Raw genomic sequence first — 26,685 nt, 5'->3', positions numbered from 1 at the left:
AACGTCCCCAGTTCGATCCTGGGTCGAATCACATCTTTTTGTCAATTAGACTTTAATTTTGTGAAATATAAGTTCGGTTGTTTTGAACTTGATTGTTTTTAAAGATTATTTTTTATGGTTGTGTTTAGCCCTTTTTTTTTTTTTTTTTTTTTGAAAAGTGAAGTCCATTCACGAAATTACGTAAGATATATTTTTCAATGACAGTTCAGTTCAGTATACTAAAGAAACGTGTCTTACGAACAAAAAAAACAAAAAACCACTCTTTTGTTTTTTCAATTTCATTAAAATTTATTTGTTTAATCTATTAAAAAAGACTTTAATAATCGTTTTAAATTAAAAAAATATATATTTTTTACACTTTTTGGCACTTTTTTCAGTAATCTTTTACACATAAATGTGAAAATTCCAATTAATTAATATTGATGAAGTTATATATCACATGACCAGCACGTGACCACCATATGTTTTGTCAAGGCACCACCCGGACTTTAATTTTTTTTTTTTTTTTTTTAAAGAAAAACCCCAGCGTCTTGTTCACTTTACAAAATCACGACAAATCGACATATCAATGGCCACAAAACGAACAGCAGACGAAGAACCCCTAAACGAAAATGATCTTTGGAATTTTGTTTGTTTGGGTGGTGGAAGTGAAGTTGGCCGTAGTTGCCACATTTTCACATACAAAGGCAAAACTGTGATGGTAAGTCTCTAGAAGAGATGTACAAAATCATGATTTTTTTTTTTTTTAATTTACTAAAACAACAATTAATTATTAATATAGCTCGATGCTGGTGTTCATCCTGCATACAGTGGAATGAACTCACTTCCATTTTATGATGATTATGATCTTTCTACAGTAGACATTCTTCTCATTAGTCATTTTCATTTAGATCATGCGGCCTCGCTCCCATACGTTATGGAACGCACAAACTTCCAGGGGCGAGTATTTATGACACATCCAACCAAGGCCATTTACCGGTGGCTTTTAGGAGATTTCGTTCGTGTCAGCACAGGACCTGATTCTAATCATACACTATATACCGAAGCCGAGCTTTCGTCGTCGTTTGATCGAATTGAAACTATTGATTACCATTCAACAATGGAAGTGAATGGTATCAAATTCACAGCATACCATGCCGGCCATGTGTTGGGTGCTGCAATGTATTTGGTGGAGATTGCAGGTGTTAAGACACTTTTTACGGGTGATTATTCTCGAGAAGAAGACAGACATTTAAATCAAGCTGAAATTCCGGCACAGACACCAGATATCTTAATCACAGAATCGACATATGGAACGGGTATTCACCAGCAGCGTCTTGAAAAGGAGGCGCGTCTGACATCTCTTATCCATTCTACAATCAATAAAGGTGGTCGATGTTTATTACCAGTATTTGCATTAGGACGAGCTCAAGAGATTCTATTGATTTTAGATGAATATTGGGAGGCACACCCGGAGCTCGAAGGTGTCAACATTTATTATGCTTCAGTACTTGCACGTAAGTGTATGGCTGTATTCCAAACATACGTCAATATGATGAACGATTCTATTCGCAAAAAGTTCCGCGACAGTCGGACGAATCCATTCCATTTCAAGCATATCAAGAGTATCAAGAACTTGGATCGGTTTGATGATATTGGACCCTGCGTGATGGTTGCGGCTCCCGGTATGCTGCAAAATGGTGTTTCTCGTGAACTTCTTGAGCGTTGGGCCCCAGACTCTCGCAACGCGTTAATTTTGACGGGTTATTCCGTGGAGGGTACCATGGCGAAGCAGATTATCAACGAGCCAACGGAGATAGTTTCGATGAATTCTTCGGAAAATAAGATTGCTCGTCGACTTTCAGTTGAAGAGATTTCGTTTGCTGCACATGTTGATTTTAAACAGAATTCTACATTTATTGATTTAATTAGCGCCAAGTACATTATTCTTGTACATGGCGAAACAAACAACATGAACCGACTTAAGAGCGCATTAACAAGTAAATATAACTCGCGTAAGGGCACACCTGAGGAGGTTACCATTTTTAATCCTCGCAACTGCGAGGAACTACAGCTTCATTTCCGAAGCACCAAGGTGGCCAAGGTAGTTGGTGAGATTGCAACTGCGACGCTTATTGCTACTGCGGCAGCAACTAATGGACAGTTATCAGTCATTGACGAAAAGAAGCTGGCTATTAGTGGTAGTGGTGGGGTTTCTGTGCCACCTGTAACGATACCTAAGGATGGGCAAGTACTTACTGGTATTCTTGTGGAGAAGGATTTCCATCTGAGTCTTGTTGGTGCCAGTGACTTGAAGGAATATACGGGTCTGACAACGAGCATTGTGATGGAGCGCCAGTCAATCATAGTGAATGCCGGAAGTGATTTGATTCGGTTCCACTTGGAGCAAATGTTTGGCAACATAGAAGTGCTTGTGGACGAAAAGGACAAGGTGGAGTTTAAGGTGATGGATGCAGTTACAGTTATACACAGCAAGAATCTTGCCACAATAGAGTGGGTTGGAAACATTATGAATGATGCGATTGCAGATGCTGTTCTTGGGTTATTGCTTTCTGTGGACTCGTCACCAGCGTCTGTAAAGCTTTCTTCCAAGTCATGTTCACACAGTCATGGGGAGCACGGCGGTCACGATCCATTTATCGAAAAGGTTGAGCAAGTGAGTGCGATTTTGAGGGCACAATTTGGTGATTCGTATACGCTTGCGGAGGACCATCGGACGGCAACAATTGAGATTGATGCCATGAAGGCAGTGATTCATTTTGAAAGTCTTACTGTAGATTGTAAGGCCAAGACGTTGTTGCAGCGGATTATTCACGTTTTAGATCGTGCATCTTATACGGTGTCTCCCTTGGTTGGAGAGCCACGGACAGTGAAGAAGGAGACGACGGTTAAGGTGGAGGAAATTAAGGTAGAGGTGGTTAAGGTGGAGGATGAAAAAAAGCCATTTGTGAAAAGTGAAGTGAAGGAAGAACCTGGTAAACAAGAAAAGTAAAAGAAATGAGTTTAGAATGCTTTGAAATGGAAATGTTTAATAAATATATTATATCAATATTCAAATATAAATGAAAACAAATAATACCGGATACTGAAAGAAAGAAAAAAAAAAAAGAAAGATTTCAGATTGAATAAGAATGGATGGAATTTTTTTTTTTTTTTTTTAAAGTATACGCTTAGACTTTTGTCCATTGAACCACTCACTATTCATTATTTATAAGAAGATTGAATGATGAAATAAATCCATCACTGGAAATTTTATTTATATTTTTAAATGAAATCCCCCCCCTCTGAGTTGTGTGTAACAGTTAGTTTAGCCATTTTTGTCTACAAAAAAACTATATTTCCGGAAAAGATATTTTGAAAAAAAAAAATAAACGTTTTCAACGGCTACAAGTATTTGTTCAACAGAGGAGGAAAAAAAAATAATTAAAATTAATAGAATAAACAAGTTTCTTAATTCTTTTTTGTTTTTGAATTTTTTGTTTTTTTGTTTTGATTCATTCTATATTTGAATTTCAAAAACAAAGAAATTTTTCATTTTAAAATTAAAATTTAATTAATCTGTACTCATTTTGGTACACTTTGTTTTTTTTTTTTTTTTTTTTTTTCCCCCCTATCATTTAAAAACTATATATATTATCAACTACTACTACTAATTACTTTTTTCCATCCATTATTATCTTTGCATTGTTATTACACACACACATATATTCTTTCCTTCGTATTCCAAAAAAAATAAAAATAAATAAAAAAATAAAAATAAAAAATTACTAAATGTACATTTAAACACAAACAAACTTTTTGCTCCTCCTCAATTGTAGCCCTTCAAAACACTGTTAGGACTTGCTCCCAATAACGGTTGTTGATCAGGAGCCTCGTTGCTAGCCCTGCTCATCCAAGATGAAGCACTTGACTGGATACGTGAATCAGCACCAGTTCCATTACTACTGGTATTATTATTTGATACAAGAGCTTGTGCACCACCATCCCCATTGTCACCGCTAGGTCCAGCTGTTGCTCCTGATGTTATGATGCTGGGAGCATGCGAGCCGATATTATGTGTATAGTTTGTATGGACAGACCCAGAAGTCACGTCCTCAATGATAGTTTTATTAACACCATCCACCTGGACCACACTCTCAATGATGCCTCCCGTACGGTACGAGTGGATCTCGGGTTGAATGTTAGGCATGACACGGTCCTGGTATGCAATGTCACCGTGGCTCTGGTGATCAGTGGTACCAGGCACTGCAAGGTGCGAGCTTGCGTGGTGGTTTTGAGCCTCAATATCTTCGTAATAATGATCATCAGTGACATTGTTAGAAGTTCCTAGGCTGCGTCGAGAAAATCGGCGTCGGCCACCACCACCTATATTGCCACGGTCAGGAGATTTTGGAATAAGCAAAGCTTCTTCAACTGCACCTTGTTCAGTACGGTGGATTGTACCGTAATTTCCCTCAGGAGCTGGGAGTAACTGGCTGTCGATGGGGATAGAGTTATTTGAGTTTTTGGAGCTATGAGCATTAGGCAGAAGCAATTCACGGGAATTTTCCTGTGTCATAGTAGTGGACAAGTGGCTGGGTCGATATTCGCCGCCATAACTCTTGGCACGAATAACTGGGGCAGTTCCAGCGAGGGGAGATTCCGAACCGCCAGTTGCTGTGTCTGCGGAGGAGCTACTTGTTGAAATGCGGTGGTTGGTGGTATTATTATGGTTGTTATTATTATTTCCTGCGCTGCTTGCACCTGATGTAAAGTTTTCAAGGTTTGAACGCTTAATTGTAATGTTTGCGCTTGTTGTTTGCTTAGGGTTGGAGGCACGATTTAATGGGTTGAGGAGTCTACGACGGATAGGACCCTCTTCATTGTTATCAAGAACAAGCGATGATCTAGGAGAATGGCGGAAAAGAGCCATGGAAGCGACCTTGGAAAGAGCGACGGGAGTAGAACGACGAATAGCATTGTGGATATCAACGTAAACGTCGGATTCGTCGATAATTTCTTCTCCAATGAGTTCTTCAATAACGTCTTCAAGAGTGACAACGCCAAGAGCACCAATGGAAGCACCTGGAGTTTTAGAGACCACCACCATATGGGACTTTCCTTCTTGAAAGTAGTTGAGAATGTTCAAGCAAGAAGTTTCAGGGCCAGTTTCTGGGAGGGTGGCGAGGGGGAAAGAGGAGATGGGGAAGTTGTCTTCTGGATCATAAGTGATGAGAGTACGGACGAGCAGCATACCGATAAAGTTAGTTGGTTCATCAGGGGAGTGGATTGGGATACGGTTAAAGCCTGAGCGAAGGATTTCTTCGACAGTGGGTTCATCAAGACAAGTATCTGCGCTCATTGTGAAGACGTTTTCCATGGGGGTCATGATAAGAGCGACAGGTTTATCTTTGAGGTCGAGGACCGCGGAGATAATGGTAACTTCGTCATCATTAAGACGCTCTACACCCATAGTTTTGTGGAGGCCGACAAGGGTTTTAAGGCCTGCACGTTTGTAAATAGTACCGTGGTCTTCACCCAGTGTCCAATCCAGGAGCATTGCAACGGGGTATGCTACAGGGTACATAATGTACATGAGGGCCAAGACAAACGGGGCAAACCAAGCTCCGACTGAGAGGCCATAGCGGACAGAGACAGATTGGGGGATAATTTCGCCAAAGATGACGATTGCGACGGTAGATGAGACAATTGCGGGCCATCCTCCACCTAAAACACGATCTAGGACAATGGGTAGAGATTCATTTGTAATGACGTTTGAAACTGGAGAAGAAGAAAGGTTAGTTTTTTTTTTTAAGACATGAAAACAAATATATAATTTTTTTTTTTTTTAAAAAAATAATAAAAATAATAAAAATAATAAAAATAAAACATACGCAAAAGAGTGACCAAGACCCAATGTTTGCCACGATTTAGCAAAGAAAGAACTTTACCAGCAGCCTTTTTTTCATTTGGTTCTCCAGACTGTTGAATGACTTGGAGATAGATTTCGTCTTGACCCATGAGGCCGAGAGTAAGACCTGCAAAAACACCACCGAGAAGGACCAGGGTACATGAGATACCCATATCAATCCAGTAGTCGCGTGGAGACAATGGGTCTTTTGTCTTAAAGGTATCTACGAGATTGTTAATCTCATTATTGGTAGTAGTAGTAGTAGTAGTGTTATTTGATCGGGTATGGAGAAGTCCGAAGATTGGGTAGGCAGCAGCACGAAGAGGGACTTGGGTAAGAAGAACTAAGGCGATTTTAGCAAAAGAAAGAGTTGTAGCCGTGCGCAAAGAAGAAGAAGAAGAAGAAGAAGAAGATGATGATGATGATGATAAAGGTGAAGTCATGGATTTGTTATTTGAAGCAGTGGGGGTCGAACCACGGATGACTTGCTTTTTGGTTTTTATCGGGGGTTTTAAGATTGCCATGAAAGATGATTGATTATGATGTATTAGAATTTAATAATGTGATGGTGATAGTTGTTAAATATATATATATATATATTTTTTGTATTAGTGGTGGTAAAAGTAAGAAAGAAAAAAAAAAAAAAAAAAAAAAAAAAAAAGGGGAGGGAAAGAAAGAGGATTAAATAATTTTTAAAATCTTCAATTCTTACAACAACAACAAAACAAAGATTTTTTTGTTTCTTTTTTTATATATATATATATATATATATATATAAATAAATAAATAAATAAATAATCAACCCAAAAAAAAAAAAGACAATGTTCTACTATATTTTTTTGAATGGAAATATCACAATCACTATCAATATAATAATAATAATAATAATAATAATAATAATAATAATAATAAAAAATAAAAAATAAATCGCCAGTACCAAATTTTTTTTTTTTTTTTTTCGTGCAAACGGCGTGCGACTTTTTTTATTTTATTTTTATTTTTATTTCATTTTATTTTATTTTTTTTCTTAGGGCTGCCTGTCTTGTTCTGACTGTGTGGCTGCTACTGGACGGCCCGAAGAATTTTTTTTTTTTTTTTTTTTTTTTTTTTTTTTTTGGGTTGAGGCGTTGGTGACCTCTCACAACTAAAGGTTTCCCCACGCCAACTGAGATCATTAATTCATTAATTAATTATTATTATAATAATAAAAAGAAAAGAAAATTTAAATTAAATTAAATTAAATTAAATTAAATTAAATTAAATTAAATAAAGTACATACAACACTTGTTAAAAAAAAAATACCTTGCATGGGGGGGGTATTCCTTTTTTATTTTCGGATACATCCGTCCGTATTTTTCAAATATTTAGTATTTAGTATTTAGTATTTAAAACTTACAACCTAGTAATACTCAAGACCTAATAATCCCCCTCCACATTTAAAATTTCAACGACTCTTCTAAAATCCCCGCAAGACTCTCACGTAGCCGCCCATCATCATAAGAATGCACATCTGGAGCAAGATTCAGCACCCGACGCTGAGGAACTGCCCCGTCAACAAGACTCTCAATGTCTCCAGCACCAAAACCCAACTCTGAAATTCCACGCGGCTGATCGCCCAGCTTTACATACAGAAACTCCTTGAGCGCATCGCTCAAAATTTCACCTGCACTTTCCATCTTTGCATTGGTAATGTCTGCGCCAAAAATCTGCGCAGCCGCCAAATGGCGCTCCGGATTCGATGCTCCGGTAAACTTAAACACTGCAGGTGATGTCACAGCAACAGATACTCCATGAGGAATAATGGGGTGACCCACACTCTCGTACCCTGGATGCTGGTGGCCCTTATTCTGACTGGAAATCGGGTACGACAGTCCGTGGCATAAGTGAACACCGGCATTACCAAACCCAACACCCGCCAACGTCGCTGCCAACAACATATTCTCCTGTGCTTCATAATCTTCAGGATCACGGTATGCTCGCGGCAGATATGTCGCAGTCATCCGCAATGCCTGTAGTGAGAAAATGTCCGAAATTGGGTTCGCACCTTGGTACGCTGGACGCAAAATGGGATTGGTGGGTCTAGGAGTACGCTCGCAGTACGGAATTGCAGTCCATGATTCCAACGAATGGCACAAAACATCCAATCCAGACGATGCCTTAACTTGTGCCGGCATCGACAATGTGTTAAGAGGATCCACAATTCCCAACAACGGCTTAAGTGCACGATGAGCAATGCCAGTCTTGGACTTTTTTTCAACCAAATCGAAAATAGCTGTGCCTGTGGTTTCAGACCCTGTGCCTGCTGTAGTTGGAACTGCAATCAATGGACTTAATGGTTTATCTACTGGCCGGCCCTTACCCAATGGAGCATTCACAAAGTCCATGAGGTCTGCCTCAGGGTAGTTTTGAAATAAATTGGCAATTTTTGCCGTGTCAATGACTGATCCACCACCAACTGCCAAGTAAGCCTTGGGTTGGACCCTTCGTGCCCATTCAATTGCATCTCGCACTCTAAATAAAAACAAAAAATAAAATAAAATGCAATTAGAAAAATCCATTTCTTTTTTTTTTTTTTTTTTGTCACAATACTTACCCATAATCCTTAGGTTCAACAATAACATCTGAATAAATGTCATACTTGATCCCTTGAGACTCCAAAGCCTCAACAGCAACTCGTACTGGACTCAGATTAAGCAAATTCTTATCCGTAAATAATGCTACTCTGTCAATCCCCAGGTTCTTGAAATCCATTCCTATTTCCTGAGTCACTCCAGGTCCATACCGAATGTTACTAGCTGCCATTTCAAATGCATACTCTTTCTGAGGGATATCACTAGCACGGGCCGCACTCATTGCCCGTCCACCATGACGATTTGTTGTGTGGTCCACAGCCTTAAATAATGTGGAAAGCGATCCTGCGCTGGTAGCACCACTGGTGCACACATGACACGGACAAGCCGAGGGATGCGACTGTACTGCGCGCAAAAGACCCATAGCGCGTTGTCTAGCGGTTTGTGCGAGTCTTACAGACATTTTTTTTTATTTTTTTTTTTTGAATTGTTAGATTGTTAGATTGTTAGATTGATAGAAAGGAAATGATATGATTTAATTTAATTTGGTTTAATCTAAAAATTTTAAAAAAAAAAAAAGAGAGAAAGAAATAAATAAAGAAAAATGCTAGAGTATTTATAAGATTTTACCAAAAAGTATTTATATACCCCACACGTTATGTTTCATTAAACTAAAAAAAAAAAAAAATTTATATTCTTTGGAATCCTCTCTCCCCCCCCCCCATTCTGAAAACATCTGTCATACGGACTGCCGACCCGCTCCTCCCGAAGAGTATGTAGATGCGTTTATGAAAAGTGTCATCGCAATTTGTCGGTTGAAAAAAAAAAAAAAAAAAAAATTTAAATAAATAAATAACCGCCAATCCACTTTCTTGTCATATATATATATATATATATATATATATATACAAATGAAAACCACAATATATCTTTTTTTTTTGAACCGTTTGTGTTATATATATATATATATAAACTCCCATATTTCCTTTCCACCTTTAAAAGCGTTTGTTTGTTTGTTTTTTTTTTTTTTTGAACCCCCCGCGGGATGTCTTTGCAAATTTATTCTTTCTTACTTTTTTCTTTTCTTTCTTTCTTTCTTTCTTTCTTTCTTTCTTTCATCCTTCCCCACTAAAATTTACAATCAACAAACAGCACACAAAAGCAAACGGCGTCTATTATTGTGGGTGTCCCGCCCATATAACAAGTTACTTACATAAAACATGGAGAAAGGTCACGTGTAACAGCGGCGGCTCTATTTCTGGGCTGGGGATTTTGCGGGGGGGGAAGAGAGGGAGGGAGGAGGAAAATAATTTGTGTACGAGAGAATCCCCTGAACAAAGTTTTGGGGGGTTTTTTTCTTTTTTTTTTTTAAGTATGCAGTGAGCAATCACAAAAAAAAAAAAAAATAAAAACAGCAAAATCAATAAAATAAATTAGTTTAAAGTCATATAAGTCTTAAAAATTTTATTTAAAATGAAAATGTTTCTTTATTTTAACAAAATTTTTATATTTATGGAATAATGTAAAGTAGTTTGTTTACATTATATAATTAACATTTATAATTTTTTAACAAGAATCCGATATAGTGTAACGGCTAGCACGGTTCGCTTTCACCGAGCAGTTCGGGGTTCGATTCCCCGTATCGGAGTTTTCTTTTTTTATGTTAATTTTTTTTATTATTACTTTCAATTTAAGAAAAAAAAATTTTAATATTAGATGGGATTTCTTTTTTTTTTTTTATGAATGCTATTTTATTGTTGTATATCAAACTAGGTACTGTTCCTTAATTTTCATACTATCCACAATAAATTCTTATATCATGTTAGTTCCACCATTTGGAGCATTTTGAAAAGTAAAAAAACAAAATAAGACAAACTTTTTAAAAAAAAAAAGACTCGAATGGTCACAATAAAAGAAATTATTATTATTATTATTATTATTATTATTATTATTATTATTATTATTATTATTATTATTATTATTATTATTATTATTATTATTATTATTATTTTGTCCCGCCACAGTAATCGACATGGTTTGTCAATCAACTCTTGGACCCATCTGATAGGAAGGATAAGAAGTTGACGTACTTTAATATATTGCCATCAAAATTGCTCTCAAGGATATTTGACCATGTCGAGTGGCCCATGTCCTTTGAGTGCGCAAAAGAGGTCCGCAAAGAACTTATAAAAGAAAAGAAGAAGATGAATATATAATGGACCTTTATTCATATATGTTTAACTTATTCAGGATTGAATAAATGAGTAAAACTATTATGTGTATTTGTTTTGTTTTGGCAATCTGGTTTTTAAAATGATAATAGAAATTAAAAAAGAAAATTGAAAGTAAACTTACAAAAAAAATATATGAGAAGTACGGGAATCGAACCCATGTCACTTGCTAAACTTCTTGTTAAGATGGAAGGCAAGTATGATAACCACTACACTAACTTCCCATTAATCCTTGTGATATTATAGGTCAATTCCCTCTACTAATTGACAATGATCAAAAACACATATATCATTATATTTTGATTTTTAAGACGTATAGGCTAATTTTGATATGATTTTTGTTTTTTAATAAATCAATTGAGTTGTTTTAAAAAGTTTTTAAGCAAATATTGAGCCCAAAAAAAAAAAAAAAGCTCTGATCACAAATTGGCTGTTTCAAGTTACATTGGGTTTTATTATTTATATATTTAACGAAAGAATTTAGCTGGAAACAAAATATAATAGGAATATCAATTTTTTTTTTTTTCATAAATGACTTTAGAATAAAATTAAATCATCGATGAAAAAATACAATTTGTTTAGACAAAACCCTCTTCGTAATGTAATTTCAATTTATTGTTTTTATATATATAAAGTCTCTTTCTTTCTCTCATTTTTTTTTTTTTTTTTTTTTTTCTCTATTACATCTTGGTCACATCGTTGTGCTTATAGAATTGGTCTAGGAGTCCTAGCACGCCCGAATTCAGTTTCCGATCATTCACCTCATCATCCACATTCCCGAGCAGTTCCCTATTTTTCTTAAACGTATTAAGCACATACGAATCCTCTTCACCATCATTCATAAATTCATCTTCCTCGTCGTCCTCACCCTCATCACCATCCTCCGACTCCTGTCTCACCTGTTGTTGTTGTTGTTCTTCTTCTTCTTCTTCCTCTTCATCCCGTTTCACCTTAAACCGCGGCACATGCTTGTGTCGACTAAACTTGAGAGACTCTTCTTCCGGTGTGACCTCGTACCGCAACGAAGTTCCCATGCGTGCAGGGTCAGCGGAGAAGCTCCGCATGCGCGATGTTGACGCTGTTGCCGCCGTAGCCTTGCGTCTTAGCGAATTCCCGCCGCCAAGAACTGATGGGCTCTGTGCACGGCGGTTGTTGTGTTCAAATGCAGACGACAATGCGTTAGGTATTCCAAGTGGGGATCCGGAGGCGTCAAGGATTCCAGATCTCGTGAGCGGAGTGTTGTTACCGGAATGCTGTTGAATCCTTGTGTACCTAGCCATTACACTATTTTCGAGTTCGCCTGTACTAAAAAATGAATCGACTCCGTTACCACCAAGATGACCACTGCTACGGAAGGGCATTCCCTGGTTGGCCCAGCGTGAGTTTGCCAGGTGACTAGCCGACATTCTGCTTTGTTGGTCGTCGCCGTAATTGTCGAGAAAGTTGAGATACGACTTGAGCATTTTCCCGTCTGTTGTGCTAAAATAGTCTTGTCTCAAGTCAACTTCATCAGCCTCCGGGTCGTCATTATAATTATAACGATGGTTGTTTGAGCCCTTTTGGAACTTTGAGAGTTTATCCATGGGGAAGTCAAACTTGGCAAAGTTGCAAACGTACCCGAGCCCGTCGATATGGGTAGAACATTCACGGAAAAAATCAATAATATTTTCGCTGCTTTTAGGGAGAGAGAACCAAAGAATGAAGGGCATGAGAATCACACTGAGCAGCTCTCTAAAGATAATCATGATGCGAAGATCATACATTTTGGCAAACTCATCTTTGACCTCGTCGGTATGGTAGCGGCCTTCCCACTCGTCTGGCAGGTAATGTGTGTCTTTGGCAACTTGGTAGATGCTTGTTTCTGGGTCAAATACATATGTTTCTTCTGGAATCATTCCACGGGCAACTGCAACGATTGAGCCAAACAGACCCAAGTAAAAGAGTACGTTACGATCTTTTGTGAGTTCAAAGCCAAGGAAAATTTCCGGGTCGACAAGGGTAATGATACCAAGAACAGCGGCGAAGGAGCCTGCCACGAAAATAATAAAGCGAGAAAACAAAACGGTTTTTTCCTTGGGGAACTGGTTAACATAACGCGAAGCAGCAGCGTAGCTCATATGGAGGCGTTTTTGAAACATGTGATGAAGCTCATTAAACTCGCGCATTTTCCACTCGGCAAGCGGGGTATACTGGCGGGTGCCGATAGCACTGGGGTCTTTGTGGTATTCATTAAAATAGCGGAAAAAGTAAAGCAGGGCCATGTAGAGAATGGTGATGGGTGCACAAGCAATGTTTGTAAAGCCTGCGAGAATAAATCTATGTTTGAGTTCGCTGATTAGCTTATCTCTGTGTTTTTCCTTTAAAAAGACTGGGCGGATCTCGCCGTTTTGGAACACAAAGTCCATAATGCAAAGGCTGAGGTTCCATTCCAAGGTGCGGGTAAGAAAGGGTTCGTGGTAAAAGGGCAGGGGGAGAGTAATGTTGAGGGTGTTTTTGTTAATCATGGCAATCATGTAGTTTTCCTTGCGCATGATGCGATTTGCAACGTCGTGTGGGGTTAGTCTTTTTTTGGACTGGGAGCCAAGAAAGATGTTTGCATTTTTGGAGTTTGTTTTACTGGAGGTGGTTGGGTTTTTGTCTCTGAGAAGCATTAAACGCTTGACGACCTGTTGCCAGGAGATTGTTTGCATTTCAGCCTCTGAGATTTCTAGGAGATAGAAGTAAAAATGTTTAAGGTCGAGGAGACGCTTAATGTCATGGATATATTGGGTAAGTTTGATGAACCAAAAGAGGGCAAAAAGCCAAAGTAAGAAGGTGGCAAACCCGCTAAGACGGGACGCGCACTGGGGGTACTGAACATCCGAGAGTTTTGTGCTTGAGCGGATTTTGGAGTAGTCGATGCAAGTTGAGAGGTAGGTTGAGAAGGAGACCATGAAGAGTAGGGTGGCCATGTTGAGGGCTCTTGAGAGAAGAATGCAGTAGAAGCCATTGCCGAGATAGTAATCGTAGATCTCGCGGAGGAAGTTGTCAAGATGTTCGACATTTGTCCATTTCCAAAGCGCGCGTTCTTTGGGGTCGATGACAGATAAGTTGATACGAGGGCGTCCGGCAAGGTAACCCGCGGTAGTATTTCTGAGGGTATTGTAAACTGCGCCCACGTTTTCAGAGAGATTGTTGTGGTTATTGTTATTGTTATTGTTATTGTTATTGTTATTGTTATTGTTATTTCTATTGTTATTGTTATTGCTATTACTGTTATTGATGTAGTTATTATAAGAGAACCGGTGTGTACTTGAGCGGTTCGTATGCGGAGTTGAGACTGGGAAAGGGAGACTCTGTGGAGGGGCTGTTGGAATAGTGGTATAGCGGGTTCTCTGGGTGACAAATATTGGAGTATGTCGTTTTAGAGGGCTAGTTGGAGAAGTTTCTTGAATGCGGACGTTAAGCTTTGAGTCTGGGGTACGGTTGTTGGTATTATTATTGTTATTGTTGTTGTTGTTATTGTTAAGAATAGAGGGGTTTCGTAGTCTGGGTTGGTCTGGATTAGAAGGTAAAGAATGGATAGGTTGAGATGGTGGTGGAGAAAGTTGCTGTTTAGTTTCAAGGTCAACAATGAGTGATTGGGGGACTTCATCGCTATCGCTTTCTTGGGCCGGTATTGGTATTGGTGGTAAGGTTGTATGGTGTATGCTTGAGAAGAGTCCTTGTTCGATTGTATTGTTTGTATCGTCATCATCTGGGTTATTGTCATCTTCATCATCTTCGTCGTCGCTTACTAGCGGGTGTGCTTCTGAAACTGCATTTGAGACGGGTCTACTTGATGGGGGTTGTTTGTGGTGGTCTAGGACGGTGCTTGAGTGGTAACCTTGGTCGTCGTCAAAAGGAGGATGCTGTGGACTTGTGTGGGTATCTGAGTGAACCGAGTCCATAGTTTTTTTTTTTTTCTCTTTTTTACTTTCTCTTTTTATTTTGGATTGAAAAGGCTTAGTTGGTGATAAGTTTGATAGTGGTAAATGGTGGTGTTGGTTTTTTGGTGAGATTTTTAGAAATGTATTTGGTGGCGCTTGTTAGAAATCTTATCAGGGCAAACACAAGATAAGAAAATTGATTGACCAGCAACAGACAGACTATATGTCACGTGATTATGAAATAATAATAATAATAAAAAAATAAAAAAATAATAATAATGGAGGTTGCGTCAGACTTTGTTGCAAGAAAAAAACAACAACAACCTGTTGCAGCTTAACATGTTGCAGAATTTTCTTTCTTTTTTTCTTTTTTTTATTTTTATTTTTCTATTTTTTTATTTTTTTATTTTTTATTTTTGCGCCTCTTAACTAATCCCCTTCCCCTTTTCTAAAAATTCCCTCAATATATTTGTACTTGAATATACTTGTGCCATCAAAAAAAAAAAATAGGGTCTTTTGTTTTTTATTATTATTATTGATACTCTAATATATTAATATATAATATATTAAAAAAAAAAAAAAAAAAGCACTGCCATCACACTACTACAACTACCACCACTATCTATCTACCTTCCTCTCATTTAAAACCAATCAACTGACTAACCAACTAACCAACTAACTAACCAAACAAATAAATAAATAAACAAACAGACCAACCAACCATCCAACCATCCAGCCAACCAACCAACCAACCAACCAACCAACCAACCAACCAAACAAACAACCAAATAAACCAATCTTTACACCTAATTTAGATTTACCAAAAACCAGCTCAAAATTTGCTTCAATCTCATGGACTTTAAAGCACTGGCTTCTAGGTTTTCGTTTTCTTCAAACTTATCTGAGAACCAGTCAGGCTCCTCTTCTACAACCGGATCGTCGGGTGACCATCACACTGTACAACAACCAGCACAGCAACCACCCACAGTCACACTCGTAAGCGATCCACCCACAATAGCGGCACCGGCGCCGGCAGTTGTCCACTCGAGCAAGCACTCGGGGGCCCCCATACTGGCGTCGGTTGCACCACCTCCATCACAAGTATCAATGACTCCGACTGGAACAATTACAGCTGAGCCGCTTCCAGTTTTATCACCATCTCCAGCAGCAGCAGCAGCAGCAGCGACATCAGCAAGTGACTTGCTATATCACAACAAAGGCGCATTGAATGTGGGCCAGGTGATGAGGTACAAAATCACATATACACCACCTGATGAGTACGCATGCGCGGACGCACCGGAGCCGCTATGGCTCAAGATCCGGAACCTGGAGGTAGTGGCGCTGCGGGCGGCGTACCTAGCTGGGCCATTTATTTTATACGTGGACGTGCGGCCTGATGGCTATGACCAGCACAAAAAGGTGATGGCGGAGGTGGAGCAACCATACTACGAGCCGCAGCTCAAGGCTGGACAATCATTCTACGCACCACTACATGTGAATGAACCTGCGGAACGGCGGCGGCGGACATATTCATGGACGGTGGATATTGTTTCGCAAATTATTTTTTCAATTTCTGCGCAAGTGCAATATGAGATTAGTGTGGGTCGGACCAAGGAATCACTCAACTCGATTTCCATCAAGCCTTCTACAACCAAGGGATCATCTCGGGCATTATTTGGACCGCTACCAGGATCCGGGATGTTGATTTCATCTTACGACACACTTGATTTGTGGAGCTCGCCTGTGCCCAAGGCTACGGGGCCATTACATTTAGTTGTGATTACTCATGGGCTGCATTCCAACACCGGAGCAGACATGTTGTACGCGAAGGAGGCGATTGATGCAGCTGCACGAAGGAGCGGAGAAAATGTGATTGTGCGGGGGTACTTTGGGAATGTGCGCAAGACAGAGAAGGGTGTGCGGTACTTGGGCCGGCGGCTTGCGGAATGGGTTGTGCAGGAGGTTATGAACCAGGATGCAGCAGGGCCTGTTAGGGTGTCACGGATTTCGTTTATAGCCCACTCGATGGGTGGACTTGTGCAGACTTATGCGATAGCTCACATTGCGACACATTATCCTGATTTTTTTGAGCGGGTGGAGCCTATGAACTTTATTGCACTTGCAACACCATTTTTAGGGATATCTAATGAGAATCCGTATTATGTCAAGTTTGCATTGGATATTGGGTTTGTGGGGAAATCTGGGCAGGATTTGAGCTTGGCCAAGCCATTATTATTATCAGGACACGGCAAGCCGTTGTTGAGGATTCTTCCGACTGGTCCAACACATGAGATTTTGAAAAAGTTTCGACACAGAACATTGTATGCAAATGCAGTGAATGACGGGATTGTACCGTTACGGACGTCTGCGATATTGTATTTAGACTGGAATGGATTGGGGCAGGTTGGGCAGGCGATTAAAGAGGAGTTGGAGCATCATGAAGGTAAGGGAGAGAATGATAAAAAGAAGGAAAAGGAAAAGGAAAAGGAGGAGGAGGAGGCGATTGTGCCGATGGTTCATCCTCGTCCTCAGCATCATCACGGGTTGTTTCATCATGGAGATGGTTCTAAGGAGAAGATTCCTGTTGATGGAAGGGTGAATTCGTTGGAGGCACCTGAGGAAGCCAAAGGAGATGGGGCAGTACCGGTTGATCCTCCAGGGTCACCGGATAGTGTTGTTGGGGAGATTCCTGAGCGGTATGAGGATTTACCAGCGACAGAGCTGAGCAACACTAGTCATGATGAGACGGGGCTTACTGTTGGTAAAACAGTCGTTGTTGGGGGCAGTGGGAATGGAATATTTTCTGGGATTTTAACACCAGTACAAAGTATGTTTTCATTATTTGGTCCAAGTGCCCATCGCAAGGCGCCCAAGATTTACCGGCATAGTCAGACACTTCCGATATCTGCAGAGGATGACGAGGGCAATTTATATGGGGCACGAAGGGGAGGAGGCAATGGTGGTGGCAGTGGTGGTGGCAGTAGTAATAGTAATGGTACTAGTAATAGTACTAGTGGTAGTACTACTAATGGGGCTACGACTACGGGGAAACTTGAGCCTTACATTCCACCCAAGACTGGAGTTCTTGAATCTGGAGTATCAGTTTTATTACCTCCTCTTCCTCCGGATGCGTTTATTTTAGATCCTGGAGCTAGGCCAGAGACAATTGTGCATGATCGGCTTTATCATGATTATGATTTACCTCCTCGTCGGTTCAAGAGACGGACTTCATCGAAACTTAGTGGGAAGGCGCATGGTCATGGTGGTGGTGGTGGTGGTGGTGGTGGTAGTAGTAGTAGTGAAGAGAGGGTTGTTGATAGGTCCAAATTGGAGGAGAGGATAGCGAGGGATTGGCATAAGGAGCTTGAGTGGCGCAAGGTGCTTGTACATTTGGAACCAGATGCACATAACAATATTATAGTACGACGTCGGTTTGCGAATGCGTATGGGTGGCCAGTGATTGATCATTTGGTTGGGACTCATTTTGGGTGGAATGAAGAAGAACTGGAGGAAGAGCGGGAGGAAGAACAAGAACAAGAACAAGAACAGAAGATGAATAAAATGAATAAGAATAAGAATAAAAAAAGGGTTGCGGTGAGTGGACGGATTGGGTTGGGGGTTGATGGAGATGAAGAAGGCAAAAAGGCAGTTTGTGCGTTGGACATTTTAAAGACGCCAATTGTTTTATGCCAAGACGGGAACAAAACCGGAGAAACTTGTGGGGAGGAGAAGGAGAAGGAGAAGGAGAAGAAGAAGAAGAAGGAGAAGAAGAAGAAGAAGGAGGAGGAGGAGGAAGAAGAGGTAGTTGGTGGGTCCGGAGAAGTTAAGGAGGATAATAAAAAAGAGGATGAAAAGAGTGATAAAAAAGAAGACCAAAAAGAGGAAGAAGAGGAAGAAGAGGAAGAAGAAGAAGGATATGAAAAAGTGGATGCTTCGGAGGTGCCTTTAGAGTATGGCCGAGAGCGTCGGCGCACACATACGTTTTCGTCCGTGGGGAGTTTAGAGACTACGGAATCTTCAGGGTCTAGTGATAGTGGAGGTAGTCGCAGCAGTAGTTTAGGTGGAAGTAATAGTGCAGCTTGGGGGGAATATCTTGGATCTAAAAATGGCATTAAAAGTGGTGGAAATGGTGATGATAATAATGAGACTTTAGAAGCCAAAGATGGAGAAAAGAAGGATAAAGATAAAGATAAGAATAAGAAGAATGAAGATGATGAAGATGAAGAGGATAAAAATAAAAATAAAAATGGGAATGGAGATGAAGGGATTTTATTTCAAATGGGGAATATGTTTGATAGTATTCGGGAGATTGGGAATTTGAATTTTGGAGCATTAGGAATGTTAAATCGAGATGATGATGATGATGAAAAAAAAAAAGAAGATGAAGAAGAAGAAGAAAATAAAAAAAAGAAAGATGGTGATGATGATGATAATAATAATGATAATGTAGGAGTTGAACGAGATCTTGTGTTACTTGCCGGAGCAGCTAGTCGAGATGCTTTGATGTAGTTTTTATTTGTTTATTTGTTTATTTTTACATATAATAAATTATATATATATAAAATGGAGTTTATTTTATTTTTACTATTAAGGAAATTTATTTTTATTTTTATTTTTATTTTTATTTTTATTTTTTTTTTGGGGAAGGAAGTTTTTGCCGGTACACTTTCGGTTGGAGAGTTTTTGATATGTGACATAAGTAATTATGTAATACCTATTTAAAATAAATATATATATATATATATATATTCTTTTTTGTGTACTACAAATATAAGATATATTTTGTAATAATAATAAATCTGAGGGGTTCTTTTTTTTTTTAATTTTTTTTTCATAATAATAAACAAATTTTAAATGAATTTTTTTTATTTATTTTAAATCCGATTTTTTTTTTTTTTGAAGTTTCCGGGAAAGGCGGTGTTTAACTTTTTTATTTTTTTATTTTATTTTTTTTTTTTATATATACAAAAGTGAGTTAAGTTGAATGTTGATAGTGATTTTATATATGTGTTTGTTTGTTTGTTATAACTAATTAGTTTGTGTGTGTGGGGGGGGGGGGGGAAAAAGAAAAATTTAAAAAAAAAAAAAAAAAAAAAAAAAAAAAAAATGGAAAGGAAGAAACATTTTTGAGGGTCCGGTTGAGTGGCACGTGATGCGGGGAAGTTCATGCATGTGGGGGCGGCATTTTTATTTATTTAATTTTTATTTATTTAATTTTTATTTATTTAATTTTTATTTATTTAATTTTTATTTATTTAATTTTTATTTATTTAATTTTTATTTAATTTTATATTTGATTTTGATTTTATATTTTATATTTTAATTTATATTTTATAATTTATATTTGATTTGAGGGGAATGGAAGAAAAAGCGGAGATGTCAAACTTCTCTCCAAAGACAAAAATTAAAAAAAAAAAAATTTCAACATTAAAACTTTTTATTTTTTTTTTTTTTTTCTTTTAAAAAAAAATAAAAATATAAAAAAATAAAAATAAAAAAAAAGCCTCGGTTGTTTGATTTCGAAATTCTTCTTTTATATAATTTTTATTCATATATATATATATATAAATTTCATAATTCTTGTTTCAATTACAAAAAAAAAAAAAAAAAAAAAAAAAATTAAAAATTAAAGTTTTTTTTTTTTTTTTTTTCAAAATATTTTCTCCCCCCCCCCTCATTTTCATTTTTTTTTTTTTTTTTTTTTTTTTTTTTTTTTTTTCAGCAATTACTACTAACAATTAACTAATTAACTAATTAACTAATTTACTAACAAACAAACAAACTTACAAGCACCTCCACTTTAAATTTTTTTTTCTTTTTCATGTCTTTCTTGGAACTTCCGGGCTAATCGGCAACAAAACCGGCAAACAAAAAAACAAACAAACTGGAAAACTGGAAAACTGGAAAACTGGAAAACTGGAAAACAAACCTCCGTTGAATTTTTTTTTTTATATATAAAAGCCTTCCAAATTGGTCTAAATTATAAAAAAAAAAGAAAATAAAAAATTATATATAAAAATCTTATACCTTTTTTTTTTTTTTTTTTATTCTTTTCTATCTATCTATCTATCTATTCTATCTATTCTATCTCTCTCACCAATTAACTATTCATTCATAATCACTCCTTTCTCATAAACAAACTAACTACCCTCCGCCAAAAAAAAAAAAAAAAAAAGGAAAAAAGGAAAAAAGGAAAAAATGACACTCCCAATTAAACGTACAAACTCTCAAGTCATCCACTTATCCCCTTGGAAAAGTCCAGTCTCTGCATTCCTCCAACCAATGGATCTCGTCTCATTTATGCTCTCAAGTCCTGCTCTTACAACTTCATCTTCATCAAGTGATGATCTCCTTGTTGATGCTACCTCTCCATCACATAAACAAACCCCAGACCAATATCGTGCATCTATTGTTGCAATTGCAAATCTTTTAGCATCTCCTAAATATAATGTCTCCCCAGGTGATACTGTCTGTATCTTTTGTTATAATGATGTCTTGCTACCTTCTACCCATATTGGAATCCTAGCAACAGGTGCTGTTGTTTCTCCTGCTAATATCGTCTACTTACCTTCAGAACTAAGGCATCAGCTAACTACCACAAAAGCTAAAATTGTAATTACAATTCCTGAAAAAAAACAAGTGGTAGAAGAAGCCCTTGCCTTGGGTCCTCATAATGTCTCCCACATTGTTTACCTAAATGACTTTGCTAAAGAAGCTTTGGATTCTTGTCGTTACTCTCAAGATGAAATCTCTAAAAGAGCTAAACATCCTCAAGGCCCCATTGTTGGACTTAGACAAATCCTTCCTCCTGCTGCTTCTAACCTTACACCTGACTCTCATGCTTACTATTGTTTCTCTTCAGGTACTTCAGGTGTCCCTAAAGGTGTCATCACTGCCCATAACAATATGGTCTCCAATGTCCAACAACAATTCTTTGTACTATCTGAAACTCACTATACTCCAGATAAAGTCTTTGGTGGATTTCTCCCCATGTCTCACATTTATGGCCTATCCCAATACATTTATACCTTACCCTTTATTGGTATTAAAACTGTCATTTTCCCTAAATTTGATCTCCAACTTATTTTAAACAATATTGAAACTCATAAAATTAACTTTCTTCATATTGTCCCCCCCGTTGCTGTTCTTTTCGCTAAATCTCCTCTCGTCGATAAGTATCCAGATATTAAATCCCATATCCAAGGACTTATCTCTGGTGCCGCCCCACTCTCAAAAGAATTAGCTTCTCAAGTCATTTCTCGTCTAGGATGTCCTGTTTACCAAGCTTATGGGTTAACTGAAACTTCCCCCATGACTCATATCTTTTCCTACGATGTTGGGAACTATAATGTTTCTTCAATTGGATGGCTCCTCCCAGGAATGGAGGCCCGCGTCGTGGCCGAAGATGGAACTGAAATTGATACCCCGCACACTCCAGGAGAACTTTGGCTCCGCGGACCTAACGTTATGCGCGGCTACCTTAATAACCCAGAAGCAACCGCCGCAGCTTTTGCTGACCCTGATACTTTGCAATGGTTCCGTACAGGTGATGTTGTTATTTTGGATGAATCTGCTCAATATTTTGTTGTGGATAGATTTAAAGAACTTATTAAAAGTAAAGGTCATCAAGTTGCTCCTGCTGAATTAGAAGCTGCTCTTTTGGCTCATGATTCTATTGCTGATGTTGCAGTAACTGGATTCCATGTCCCCCATGAGGGGACTGAACTCCCAAGAGCATTTATTGTTCTTAAACAAGGATTAGCACAAACCCCTCAGCAAAAACAATTACATGCTTTGGCAATTAAAAAATGGTTTGATAGTACAGTTGCTCGCCATAAACAACTTTGGGGTGGAATTGTAATTGTGGATGAAATTCCTAAAAGTGCAAGTGGAAAGATTTTACGTCGTGTTTTACGTAGCCAAACTGCTGATGTTGTTTATGGCTATGCTCCAAAGTCTAAGTTGTAAGTAAATAATAGGTGGATGAAAGAAAAAAAAAAAAAAAAAAAAAAAAAAACAATTTTTATCAATTAATTAATCAATCCAATTTATTTTATTTCTTTTATCTATCAATCTATCAAATCTCTTCTTTTTTTTATTTTTTATTTTTTGTATACCAAAAAAAAAAAAAAAAAAACGCCCTTTAACATTTAACCAATATTTATATATATATATATATATATATATAAATAAAAAATAAAAAAAATAAATCCAGAAAAAAAATCAAAATCACAATCAAAATCAAAATCAAAACTAAAACCAAAAAATAAAAATCAATTATAAAACATTCACATTCATATGTCCATTCATATTCATATTCCCATTCATATTAACATTTCCATTCATATTCATATTCATATTCCCATTCATATTTCCATTCACATCACCTCCATTTCCACCTCCATTACTGCGTTTCACTACCCGCTCAAGTACCACCGCAACACGCTCCAATGACCTTGCAGCCTTAACTTGCGCTGCACTCTGGATCTTTGCAACCCGTTCCACTGCACCCATAATGTTTTTATGAATCTGTGCATCTTGCATCAATTTCCGGTCCAAATATTCTTGTAAAACTCTCGTCATATTTTGGCCTTCTCCTCCTGCTAATACTGTTTTTTCTATTTCTCCCATCCCTCCCATTCCTCCTCCACCTACCCCTACCCCTTCTCCTACTCCTCCTAATCTTAAACCTCCCGTAGTTCCTGTCTTCTCAGTCCCTCGACCAAAAATCGTATATTCACTATTACTACTAGGACTAATAGCCCCTACCATCAACTGCTGCCATAACTCCCGTTGCTCATTCAATGAAGCGTGCAAATCATTCACAAGTGAATCCAATTGTTCTCGAACTGTCCCATACCCTTCCTCATCATCTTCATCTTCATCTTCCTCCTCATCTTCATCATCTTCATCTTCATCCTCTTCCTCATCTTCATCATCTTCCTCATCATCCTCTTCACCATTCCTTCCAAGTTTTCTCGTCTCTCCAACCCCTCCTGTCATTGGTGCAACCAGATAATGTGGCGCACCACCATTCCCTCCATTACCAGCAACTGCCGCCGCCGCAACTGCTGCTGCTGCCGTCGCTGCTGCTGAAACAACTGCAGATGAACCTCCTCCTTCTCCACCTGGATACCGGTTCACACTTTGAAAATGAATCCCTCCTTCAGGCTTCCTTCTCTCACCCTCAACATCTTCCTCTTCTTCTCCAGCCCCCGCCGGCGAGGACATGATAAGTGCTGACGCATGACCCTTTTTCCGGTACGTCATGAACGACGTCGTTGCAGTTGACCCTACTGCCCCTGCTCCTGCTCCTCCGCCTGTTCCACCATTCGGCTGCTGCTGCTGTTGTCTTTTGCTATCATACTCGGAATATATATTGTCCATTTGATAGTGCCGCCGCATTCGCCGCTTGCGCCCGTCACCCGGTACTGTAAAAACGCCTTGCCGTGTGTGTAAAGAACTTGCACTATCACTTGTGTTCGTCAGCCGCGCTCCATCCCCAGAACTTGTTGATGAAGAAGTTCGCGACATTGGCAACAGATCCAAGCCGTTATTTGATTGAGTCATAAGCTTTGCTATAAAAAAAAAAAAAGAAAAAAAGAAAAAAAAAAGAATTTAAAAAAAAAACAAATAGGATTGATTGATTGATTAATTGACTTGGAAAAAAAAAAATTAAGATTTAAATTCTTTCCAGCCAAATATCATTCATATACTCCCATAATTTTTTTTTTTAATTTTTTTTTTTTTTTTTCAATACTTCATTAACCAAATGTCCTTTTATTTATTTTTGGTTTCTCCTGTTTTCCTTTCTCAAAACTAAAATTTCAATTTTACTCACCTTCATTTCGTCGATACGCCGCACGCATGTTGCAAATCTTCCCAAATAACCGCTTAGGTGTCACTTCCGTCTCACTGGCAAATATCTTCATTTTGATAGCTTCGCAGGCTTCCATCGATGGTGATGTCGCAAACTCCACATGCTGCATTAGATACGCTGATAACCGTTCCACTTGATCGTCTGTCCAGTGAACATACTTTTTCCCCGCGTTGGCTCCATAGTTTGTTGAAGTCCGTCGTCGCTTGCGTCCATCCCCTGTCTCGCTCAACATTTCTTGTACTGGTGATGGTCTTTGCTGTTGCTGCTGCTGTTGCTGCTGTTGTTGATGTTGATGTTGCTGTTGCTGTTGCTGCTGTTGTTGATGTTGATGTTGATGTTGCTGTTGATGTTGATATTGTTGATGTTGTTGTAAATCCATTGACTTGATTATAACTCTGATTATAGGTTTTGCTAACTTTTGAAACCACAGGGGGGGAAGATAATACCAAAGATGTGCTGGACCTGGTCTAACTGGTGTTCTGGAACGGGTCTTTTCGTCACAAAAAAAAAAAAAAATTAAATAAAATAATTTTTTTTGTTTTTTTACTATTGGTAGCAACAACTGTTGATCTTCTTCAATATTTCAAATAAATTGATAAAAAAAAAGAAGAAAAAGAAGAAAAAGAAGAAAAAAAAGGGGTGGGAAATGGATGTTTTTATCAAAAATTTTTTTTTTTTGAATGATTTTATTATTATTTTTATATGATTTTATTTTATTATTATTTTTATTATTATTATTATTTTCTTCTTTTGAACTGCGTGGTTTATTAATAAAAAATAAAATTAAAAAATAATTAAAAAATAAAATAAAAAAATAATAAAAAAAAAATAAATTTTATAATTTAATTTTTTTTATTAAATTTGATTGATTAAACTAAACTCTTAATGATGACTAAGAAATAATTAGATAAGCATTATAAAAGATTACGTAATATCACCACTTTTTTTTTTAATTGCTTGCCTTTCTTTTATTTTTTGAACTTTTCTAAAAAAAAAAAAAAAAATGACCCTTCAACATTCTCACATCAAATCAATTCCATTCCCACAAAATCCATCAAACTAGGAAGAGAATAATATATATATATATAATGTCAGTCACTGTAAGTCTTAAAATTCTAAATCATTTTATAACTCAAAAAAATAAATTTCCATCTTCTTACACAATCTCTTTTTTTTTTTCAGCTTCACACAACTGCTGGCGACCTCAAAATCGAAATCTTCTGCGAATCTGTCCCCAAAACAGCTGAGGTATGATCACCTTCCCATCTGTACCCTCCCTTTGCGCGTTCCCGGACTGACCTCTCTCTGCTTCCAGAACTTCTTGGCCCATTGCGCAAAGGGTACCTACAATCACTGCAAATTTCACAGAGTTATCAAAGGTATGTTCTTCTCCCTCCCTCCCTCTCTTTTCTTTCTTTTCTTTCTTTTCTAATTTCCCTTACCTCACAGACTTTATGGCTCAAACAGGAGACCCAACAGGCAAAGGTAAAGGCGGCGAGTCTATCTGGGGTGGCACTTTTGCTGATGAAATCCGACCAGCGTTACGCCATAACCATCGTGGCGTTGTGTCCATGGCAAATAAAGGAACCCCGGACTCAAACGGAAGCCAGTTCTTCATCACTTTGGGCTCTAAGCTCCCCCATCTTGATGGTAAATACTCTGTTTTTGGCCAAGTCACTATGGGCGTAGACTCTACTCTCACAGAAATCGAAAATGTCCCAGTCGACAAGAAATATAGACCCTTACCAGACCATGAAATCTACATAGAATCTGTCACTATTCATGCAAACCCATTAGCGGATTAATCTTTTATTTTTATTTTTTGGGGGAGAGGAGATTTTAAAAAATAGTCTTATTAATCATATGTACAGTAAAAATGAAAAAAAAAAATGTTTAATAAAGAAATCCTTAAGCAAAAACCAAAGGCTTCTTCTCGGCAACCTTGCGCTTCTTCGATTCCTCAAACAAAACGTGGCGCTGGGCTATCGGATCGTAGCGAACTTGTGTCACAATGGGTGATGAACGCGGACGTTGCACGTATCGTATATAGCCTGTCTTGGCCGTCGAAATCAGTTTGATCAATGTGTATCTTCCCTTGGCTTCTATTATCTTTTGTTAGATCTTTTCTTTACTGACAACCCCAGTTTACTTACTGCTGACCATTGTGTTTGTTGTTGGTGTTTGTTCTAAGTAGGCTTTTGATGGT

The 26,685-nt window shown here is 37.9% G+C and overlaps 9 protein-coding genes across 9 annotated transcripts; 4 read left to right on the top strand and 5 right to left on the bottom strand.

Annotated features, from left to right (window-relative positions):
- Positions 1–568: 568 nt before the first annotated feature.
- Positions 569–2,992, top strand: SAPINGB_P000239 (uncharacterized protein; the record flags this gene model as incomplete). The annotated part of the gene is made up of 2 exons (XM_031994963.1): positions 569–700; positions 782–2,992. 2 exons carry the CDS (start codon positions 569–571, stop codon positions 2,990–2,992), a joined length of 2,343 nt encoding a protein of 780 aa, XP_031850854.1.
- Positions 2,993–3,808: 816 nt separating this feature from the next.
- On the bottom strand, positions 3,809–6,414 carry SAPINGB_P000238 (uncharacterized protein; the record flags this gene model as incomplete). Its single annotated transcript, XM_031994962.1, has 2 exons — positions 3,809–5,760; positions 5,874–6,414. The coding sequence occupies 2 exons, from the start codon at positions 6,412–6,414 to the stop codon at positions 3,809–3,811; spliced, it is 2,493 nt and encodes an 830-aa protein (XP_031850853.1).
- Positions 6,415–7,326: 912 nt separating this feature from the next.
- Positions 7,327–8,923, bottom strand: SAPINGB_P000237 (uncharacterized protein; the record flags this gene model as incomplete). The annotated part of the gene is made up of 2 exons (XM_031994961.1): positions 7,327–8,401; positions 8,484–8,923. 2 exons carry the CDS (start codon positions 8,921–8,923, stop codon positions 7,327–7,329), a joined length of 1,515 nt encoding a protein of 504 aa, XP_031850852.1.
- Positions 8,924–11,371: 2,448 nt separating this feature from the next.
- Positions 11,372–14,620, bottom strand: SAPINGB_P000236 (uncharacterized protein; the record flags this gene model as incomplete). The annotated part of the gene is made up of 1 exon (XM_031994960.1): positions 11,372–14,620. The coding sequence occupies one exon, from the start codon at positions 14,618–14,620 to the stop codon at positions 11,372–11,374; it is 3,249 nt and encodes a 1,082-aa protein (XP_031850851.1).
- An 831-nt stretch (positions 14,621–15,451) lies between these two features.
- On the top strand, positions 15,452–19,108 carry SAPINGB_P000235 (uncharacterized protein; the record flags this gene model as incomplete). Its single annotated transcript, XM_031994959.1, has 1 exon — positions 15,452–19,108. One exon carries the CDS (start codon positions 15,452–15,454, stop codon positions 19,106–19,108), a length of 3,657 nt encoding a protein of 1,218 aa, XP_031850850.1.
- Positions 19,109–20,881: 1,773 nt separating this feature from the next.
- SAPINGB_P000234 (uncharacterized protein) lies at positions 20,882–22,567 on the top strand (the record flags this gene model as incomplete). Its single annotated transcript, XM_031994958.1, has 1 exon — positions 20,882–22,567. One exon carries the CDS (start codon positions 20,882–20,884, stop codon positions 22,565–22,567), a length of 1,686 nt encoding a protein of 561 aa, XP_031850849.1.
- A 309-nt stretch (positions 22,568–22,876) lies between these two features.
- Positions 22,877–24,858, bottom strand: SAPINGB_P000233 (uncharacterized protein; the record flags this gene model as incomplete). The annotated part of the gene is made up of 2 exons (XM_031994957.1): positions 22,877–24,177; positions 24,441–24,858. 2 exons carry the CDS (start codon positions 24,856–24,858, stop codon positions 22,877–22,879), a joined length of 1,719 nt encoding a protein of 572 aa, XP_031850848.1.
- A 709-nt stretch (positions 24,859–25,567) lies between these two features.
- On the top strand, positions 25,568–26,284 carry SAPINGB_P000232 (uncharacterized protein; the record flags this gene model as incomplete). Its single annotated transcript, XM_031994956.1, has 4 exons — positions 25,568–25,579; positions 25,662–25,727; positions 25,795–25,858; positions 25,929–26,284. 4 exons carry the CDS (start codon positions 25,568–25,570, stop codon positions 26,282–26,284), a joined length of 498 nt encoding a protein of 165 aa, XP_031850847.1.
- A 103-nt stretch (positions 26,285–26,387) lies between these two features.
- SAPINGB_P000231 (mitochondrial 54S ribosomal protein bL33m) lies at positions 26,388–26,642 on the bottom strand (the record flags this gene model as incomplete). Its single annotated transcript, XM_031994955.1, has 2 exons — positions 26,388–26,581; positions 26,633–26,642. 2 exons carry the CDS (start codon positions 26,640–26,642, stop codon positions 26,388–26,390), a joined length of 204 nt encoding a protein of 67 aa, XP_031850846.1.
- Positions 26,643–26,685: the final 43 nt, after the last annotated feature.

This window comes from Magnusiomyces paraingens (assembly GCF_902498895.1).
Source record: "Magnusiomyces paraingens strain CBS 517.90 genome assembly, contig: contig1, whole genome shotgun sequence".
NCBI lineage: Eukaryota > Fungi > Ascomycota > Dipodascomycetes > Dipodascales > Dipodascaceae > Magnusiomyces > Magnusiomyces paraingens.
The sequence above is the reverse complement of the archived record's forward strand: the minus strand, read 5'-3'. Positions and strand labels throughout refer to the sequence as shown.